Source organism: Stegastes partitus, unplaced genomic scaffold (genome assembly GCF_000690725.1).
Source record: "Stegastes partitus isolate 25-593 unplaced genomic scaffold, Stegastes_partitus-1.0.2 Scaffold20, whole genome shotgun sequence".
Lineage (NCBI taxonomy): Eukaryota > Metazoa > Chordata > Actinopteri > Pomacentridae > Stegastes > Stegastes partitus.
Window position 1 is genome coordinate 985,583 of NW_007577751.1, and position 7,166 is coordinate 992,748.

The 7,166-nt window shown below is 39.6% G+C and overlaps 1 protein-coding gene across 1 annotated transcript in view; it reads right to left on the reverse strand.

Moving 5' to 3' along the window:
• Positions 1–5,771, reverse strand: part of LOC103365851 (solute carrier family 26 member 9) — a 10,257-nt gene extending 4,486 nt beyond the window's left edge. Inside the window, exons 1-18 of the mRNA XM_008293405.1 lie at positions 5,647–5,771; positions 5,289–5,428; positions 5,050–5,160; positions 4,728–4,903; positions 4,463–4,627; positions 4,214–4,366; positions 3,980–4,062; positions 3,727–3,874; positions 3,536–3,649; positions 3,090–3,167; positions 2,892–2,987; positions 2,700–2,806; positions 2,541–2,610; positions 2,345–2,437; positions 2,120–2,260; positions 1,740–1,991; positions 923–977; positions 442–578 (exon numbers count right to left, since the gene is read on the reverse strand). Coding sequence (XP_008291627.1) covers positions 442–578; positions 923–977; positions 1,740–1,991; positions 2,120–2,260; positions 2,345–2,437; positions 2,541–2,610; positions 2,700–2,806; positions 2,892–2,987; positions 3,090–3,167; positions 3,536–3,649; positions 3,727–3,874; positions 3,980–4,062; positions 4,214–4,366; positions 4,463–4,627; positions 4,728–4,903; positions 5,050–5,160; positions 5,289–5,428; positions 5,647–5,771 — 2,244 coding nt within the window. The remainder of the gene's footprint in view (positions 1–441; positions 579–922; positions 978–1,739; positions 1,992–2,119; positions 2,261–2,344; positions 2,438–2,540; positions 2,611–2,699; positions 2,807–2,891; positions 2,988–3,089; positions 3,168–3,535; positions 3,650–3,726; positions 3,875–3,979; positions 4,063–4,213; positions 4,367–4,462; positions 4,628–4,727; positions 4,904–5,049; positions 5,161–5,288; positions 5,429–5,646) is intronic.
• Positions 5,772–7,166: the final 1,395 nt, after the last annotated feature.

Here is a 7,166-nt window from a genome sequence, read left to right on the forward strand (position 1 = left end):
TTTTTTTCATTTAAACATGGCCTGTTTTGCTGCTTTGTTACCCATATTAACTGTGTTCCAAATCCTACAGTCACCTGAAAAGGCTGCCTGCACTCATGAAGCAATGAGAAACATTAGGCAGCATAAAAGAGACCAAATCAGACACACACAGCACACAATACGCGGCATGACCTTGGTGTAACTTACAATTTTGTTTGTTGTGGCACTTACTGTGTCACGAAACCCTTTGTGACATTTCTATTTACCCTCGTTGAACCAGATAAGGTGACAAAAGCTGCACTAAAAGGAGGAATTTTTCACTTAGAAAATAAATCTAGTTTTCCTCCTCTTCTTAATCTCTCCCTATATCCCTAACCTTAGCGCGTTTAAACAGCATGTGTTTGTGTGTGATGTTGTGAAAAGGATTTGTATGATAAGGTTGTTTTATGCAGGGGGGCCTACCTTGGAGGAGACTCGCCTCTCTCCAGAGGTCTGCTGAGCAAACAGAATGGCATCATGGACAGAAAGGAAGAGATTACTGCGGGCAATATTGCCGTCATCAAAAGCTCCTCCAGCCTCCAGTTCCTCACATACCTGGGCTGCAGACGGCAAGACAACAAATATTAAACCAGGACAGGGTTAAACGCAGTGATTTTATCTAATTATCATGTAGTGTTACACTGACAATACTATAAGATTTAAAGTGATCAGACACATTAAACTACAGTTGTTGTGGATCATATATTTATCTCACTGAGAAATGGAGGACACATGCATAATATGAGTGTAAGTGTTTGCACATTTATTTGCAGCCGTACTCTACCAGTGTCCTTCACAGACCTAATGGGCTCAGTGCTGTATGAATGACTTCAGCTATGTTGCCATGCCAACTGTTCGGGAGAGCCAACAAGTGTGAATGCACTTGGGTCATTTAAGATTTTACCTTGAACATTAGCCAGGTATAGTTTAATGCCCAGCATTGTGTAGCTCGAGTTCATCTGTGTGGGGAAACAAAAGAAAGAGTTTAAAATTTCTGGATGTGATAGAATAACTTCAAACCCACTGTTGTTGTAAAAAGGCTCACTATAGACCACCAGGGTTAAACTCTCAGATCACACAATTTTTGCCACAAAAAAATCTAATGTTAGATTTGTACAAAACAATCACTTTTCTGGACTCAAAATAATGCCTCCAATTCAGATTGGTAGCCCTCTTGCTTTATTTGGTCATTTGTCCTGTACAATTTAGAAATTTCTCTTGCAGACATCCTTCTCTGTGTTTTTGGCATTAGGATTTTAACATCAGACATTTAATTGTTGAATTATGCTTTGATTATTCGAGTGCCCCCTGTCAGATGTCAGTTTAATGCCATTAACTAGTGTCAACAAACCTCTTCCAACTAATATTAACCATTCACTTCAAATGTCAAGTTATGTGTAAAGTGTGAATAAAAACACTACTAATAAATAACAGTTCCAGTCTATTTGTTTATTAAATTATTATTAAAAATAAATAAATAAATAAAAATCTTGCACTTCTTTTCTTCATTTTGTTCTAATATTTAATTAAAGGGAAACTTTTTTTTTAAATCTAAAATAACACTTTCATGCTTTTGACCTTTTAAATGCTAGATGTTAAATGACTGTTTTGTTCTTTTTATGAGCACTGTGTGTACAACAATACAGAACCTAAAAACAGTCAGTGAAGAACCACTAGTTTTTAAGCTCTCAATCTTTTTGCGCTGAAAATAAGTTTATGACCTTTATCAGTACTTTTATTCCCATCAGGTCTATGAAGCAGACCCCTGCCAGGTCAAGGATGAGGGTGTGGAAAGGCATGGGCTGGGGCTCCAGTGTGACAGCAGAGGGACTGGGTGGCTCTTGGTCAGGCGACTGCTCAGCCAGCTCAATGTCGCTACAGTGGAAGTTGACATAGCTCGTGGGAGGTTCAGTTTTGTTGGCACTGCCGTCGCTCATATCAAAGTCATTTTGCAGCTCAAGCTGAGATATGGTCTAGATTCGGAGGAAATGCATACAGAAAGGGTCACAGGTTGTATTTCTGGTACATCAGCCTTAACTGAATGAGAAATATTGACAGTACAATGACCCATGTGCCAAATGTCATATGAACTTGATCCCACCTGAGTCTTCATGTTAACCAAAGAGCTGGGTTTCCTCCTTCTTGTCTCCTTGCTTTTCTTCTCCTCTTTCGCTTTGACCTTCTGCTCTTTTTCTAAAAACTTCCGCCTGGCCAGAATAATCTTGCCAGGGTCCAGCCCAGTCTAAACACAAACAGGCCTACATAAACACTTAAATGCCACATTGAACACCTGGTTAACCTTGACTGACAGCAAACGAGGTCGTACCTTTTTGATGATCCTTTGGCGAAATATTTCAGCATTTGCAAAATAGAGTGGCGAGCAATAGTTCACTATTTTCACACCTGTTACTGACACGACCTGAGGAGTTAGCAGTAAAAATAAATAAATAAATAATAGAAATAATTCCCCTTATATTATCTGTAATGAAAAAAAAAAACACAAACATATCTTCTTTTCATACCTTACTGTACACCTTTGGGTTTTTGTAGATGTCTGTATCTATGATCTGGACCACTGCCGATCCATTACGACTACGAGGAACACATTGTTAAAATGAGTAACACATTACACTTTCAAATCTTGATCCAAAAATACTACATATTGCATGCAGTTTACTCACAACTGTGTCTTGAATATCACTACCAGGATGGAAAAGCCCACTCCGATAGCGACTCCATAAGGCAAACTAAGAAAGAATGTGGCCAAGAATGACACAACCCACACACACTGGAAGAGAAAGAACAATAGAATAAAAACATGGAAAAAACACATTGCTGGTTGCTTCATTACTGTATCCAAATCTTGGACTTACACAGTCCAGTTTGCTCTTCTTCCACAAGTAATAGGGATCAGAGAGCTGTAGGAGTGTGTTCTTCAGGTTGACTGCAATCAAAGCTCCCAGCACTGACTTGGGACATAGGAAAACATGGGTTAGTAATCATGCCTCAATTTTACCTGTGTTTCAGTGTTGTGCAGATTTATTGATCATCATAATGTTAAATGTGCCTACTTTTGGAAGCGGTCGCAGATAGGCTCCCAGTGCGAGCATGGTAACCATTACAACCAGCATCACACATAGACTGGCAAACTACAAGAGGGTAACAACAGAGGTGCAGTAGTTAGCAGCCTGAGCTATTTTTTTTTCACAATCTAAATTACTTTTCTTAATTAAATCTCAAGGAAGGTTAAGTTCCAGTAACTATACAGTGTTTTTCCTGGCCTTTGTGGCGAGACTACACAGAAATCTATGCATTTTCTGATTATTTCTAACAAACAACAATGTCTAGGAGCAAATAAAACCCAGTTAAACGAAACTGGTTAAAAATATACATATTTTTGATTCTTGGTTCATATAATTTTAGCCCTGGTGATTTTTTCCTTCAGTGCTGGCCAAAACCTCTTTTAGGGTGCTACACAAATTCCTCTATGCATGAAAAACACTGCTACAGCGCTCACCTGTGATGTTCCTCCAGCACTGTCGACAGCCAGCGTTACAGACAGAGCACAGCAGATCACATGGATCTTAAAGAAGGACCCGAGGAAATTGCTGCAGCCAAGAGCCAACATTTCCTACACGAGAACATCCATTCAGTATTGACAAAAGGAAGTAAAACAGACATGCTTAATGTTTAGAACGGTTTTTCTACCTGGTTGGGATCCACATCATAGCCGTGCTTGGCTGCCAGTGTCCTGCCCATAGCCAAGTTGATGACATAGCCCACTATCGCCAGGGAGAAGGCTGTGCTCAACATGTCTTCCCACTGGCTCACAGTTGGAAGGATTGGTGCTGGAAATCTGAAAAAGAGAGACAGGCAACTAAAGTAATATAAATAGTCAAAATTGGATTGGAAGAGTAACTTTAATGAATATAGCACCCATTCATGGTGATGTATGCTTTACCCTAAAGGGATTTCTCCCACTATGTCCATGTGATAAATCTCAGGAAGATGCAGAGGGCCTGAGATGGCTGTGGCCACCACTACCTGTGCAAAAATGGAATAGAAATCAAACACTACTGTCAACCTTATACTGTTCATTAGCTTACAACCCACAAAAAGTCAATGCAATTACATCAAAATGAGACAAAAAACAAACGTATTTTTGGCCATAGGGAGATGAAAATCAACTACTCACAATGACGATCTCCATTGGAATGGGGAAGGGAAGTTTGTGACGATAGCGGGCACTCAGCTCCTTCACTACAATCAAAACTATACTGCTGACCAGAGCAAACACTAACGAGGCTATGTTGGTTTTAGGAAGGCCGCGAACAATATCTATCAGAGTCTGTGTCACAAGATCAAAATGAAAGATTTTATTGACAAATCATTTTTAACGAAGTACATTGATGTTTATTCTTTTCTCACCGTAAGAGTCACTCACATAAATGACAGCCAGTGGGCCACTATAGGGTGGTACGCTGATGCCAAAGATGTATTTGAGCACTGAGATGAGGATCTGCAGCCCAGCAGCAGTCATGAAGCCTCTGACAAAGGATTCTGACAGATAGATGGCTATGAACCCAAACTGCATGAAGCCCAGACCAATCTGTACAGACATAAATCATTCTCAATGTGTCACCTTTAAACTGTACCTCACATTGCTTTCAAGTTTCACTTTAAAAGCCTCAGCTTTTTGGTACAAATACCTGTATGATTGCAGTGAGGCAGGCCAGAGTTCCAGATATGCCCAGACGAGCCTCATTCATCCTGTCTGTGTCCACTATTGTAGCATTAAGAGTGGCATTGAAGTGACTGAAGTCGGACTCCGGGGCCAGCTGAAGACATACGATCCCCACCATAATGCTGAGGACAGCAAAAGTACCTGGACATAGAAAGCAGTGTGTCACATCTATTTTCCTTGCCATATTGCAAAGTGGGCAAAGTCAGGCGGAGTGCAGCCCTGCACAGCTCTGGCAACTTATCACTGTCATCACACAAAATTGCTGCAGATAAATCACTCTGATTTACCTGGGACCATCTGGTGAGCAGTGCCCATGAAGAAATATGGGATGAGGGGAAAGAAAGAAGAATAGAGACCATTGACAGGAGGGAGGTTTGCCAGGAGGGCAAATGCCATGCCTGGTAAGAACAGAAACTGTCAAATCAATCATGAAAAAATAGTACAAAAACAATGTTATACACTGCAGCAACTAGTGTCAGTCAGAGGTTATTATACAGATGCATCGGAGAGGAGAGGACTGACTGACCTTGGGGAACCTGGATGGTGCCAGCGCTGACCCCGCTGATCACATCACACAGCAGATTTTCTTTCACTTTGTATTTGGGAAGCCAGCGAAGAACAGGCAGATGTCTGAATAACAAACCCTTTAGCCTTGGCACAGAGCATCTGACAGAAACAAGCAAGAGAAAGTCTTTGAAGAGCTCTGAGTTTCTACTTGTTCCTTTGTAAAAAGTCTACAAAACATGTCTAAAGTTTGAATTGAGTCATAGCTGCAGCATTCTCCATCGAAGTGATCACAGCACAAAGCTTGTCAGAGGTAGCGTTTGTACGATGAGAAGACGTGTTGTTCGTGTTGGCTGTGTGGCAAGATTTCAGTTCTGTACCTGAAGAGCTTTTTCACTTTGTCTCCAACAGGGAACTGTCGACTCTTCTTTTCAAACTCCCTGTCAAACTCTGGGAGATCATATGCCGGCCTGTTGATCACATAACGTGGGCGGTCCTGGTGCATGGCTATAACATATTAAAACATGTTAAGGCCATAGTGAATTCTCACCAGTACTCAAGGTGCAAATTAAAGAATTGCATAAACTGACAAAAAAATTGGCTACGCACTGCACTCTAAAACACATCCTGTAGTTGCAGTCATGTACTATGTCATATTTCAAATCAATATCATGTAAATTCAGCATAAACAAAAGCAAGATTTAAAACATTAAATGCTATGGCACAACTGACTTGAGCATTTTTAAACAGTCATGGAAACAAGGACAATTATAGGTTTGTTCTTATGTTCTTTTACATTTAAGTGGCAAACCTGAAGCGCAAGGTTCTAATATAACCTTGAAAGATAAAGGATCAGCTTACAGGTCAGAGGACGGCTGAAATATTTTATCAACACCAAGTAAATAAAAGCCCATGCACACGTTCACTCTGTGCTAAGTCATCTTAAACTGTATGCGATACAAAAATGTAATAACTAGTTTCCAAATGAATTTTCCAATGTAAACATAATAGCAATGGAACCTGCATTTAAAAAATATGGCGATTGTGGTGTTTGGAATGTCAGATTGTTCTGATTTAATAACTCTTAACAAACTAAAGTACAAGAAGAAACTACAAAAGGTAAAAATTTGGAGTTGAAAAACATTTAGCTAGACTAGTTTTTACATTTTTTTTTTTTTTTAAGAACACCTGTTGAATGCATTATGCAAATATATGGTATTTTTCACTGTCAACATCATACATTAAAGCATCTGTTCCACACAATCTGTGAATTAAAATTCCCTTCCTACAAATTGATGTATGTCTTTATTGAGATTACTGACAAAATAATCAAAATTAAGTTGCAAGTTAGAGTTCAGCACATCCATCCCAATGCCAACAATGTTTAGAGGCACTGACTGTATTAAAGCTAGAGCAATATAACCCAAAAGTAAGAGAAGACAGTACTGTACCTTACTGTTGAGGCACAACACTTGCAGGCATTTGGTTTAGATGTGTATACTGCCCACTTGTTTGATTGCTTATCAAGCTTTGCGAAAGACTCTCTGCACCTTATGGGTGGAGCTTAAGATGACAAACCTTGGTACATGCAGACTTGCAGGGAAACCCCTTAGAGCAAGGAGACAACATGATGTCATTACCAATAAATGCATCTTTAATGGTTCTGTTTCTATATACATGTAGCATCCACACATTCATTCACTCATTGACAAAAATACAATTTTACATTGTATGGCAAAGGGTAGACATAAGCTACAGCAGGAACTAAATCAGTTACAAAGCCTAGTTTAACTTGACTGACACAATTCAACTTTGTGGGGGGGAGTGATGCATATAAATAGTGTATTGAAACATTACAAAGGGTGAGACAGCAATGACAATGTGTAAAACATGACTTTGT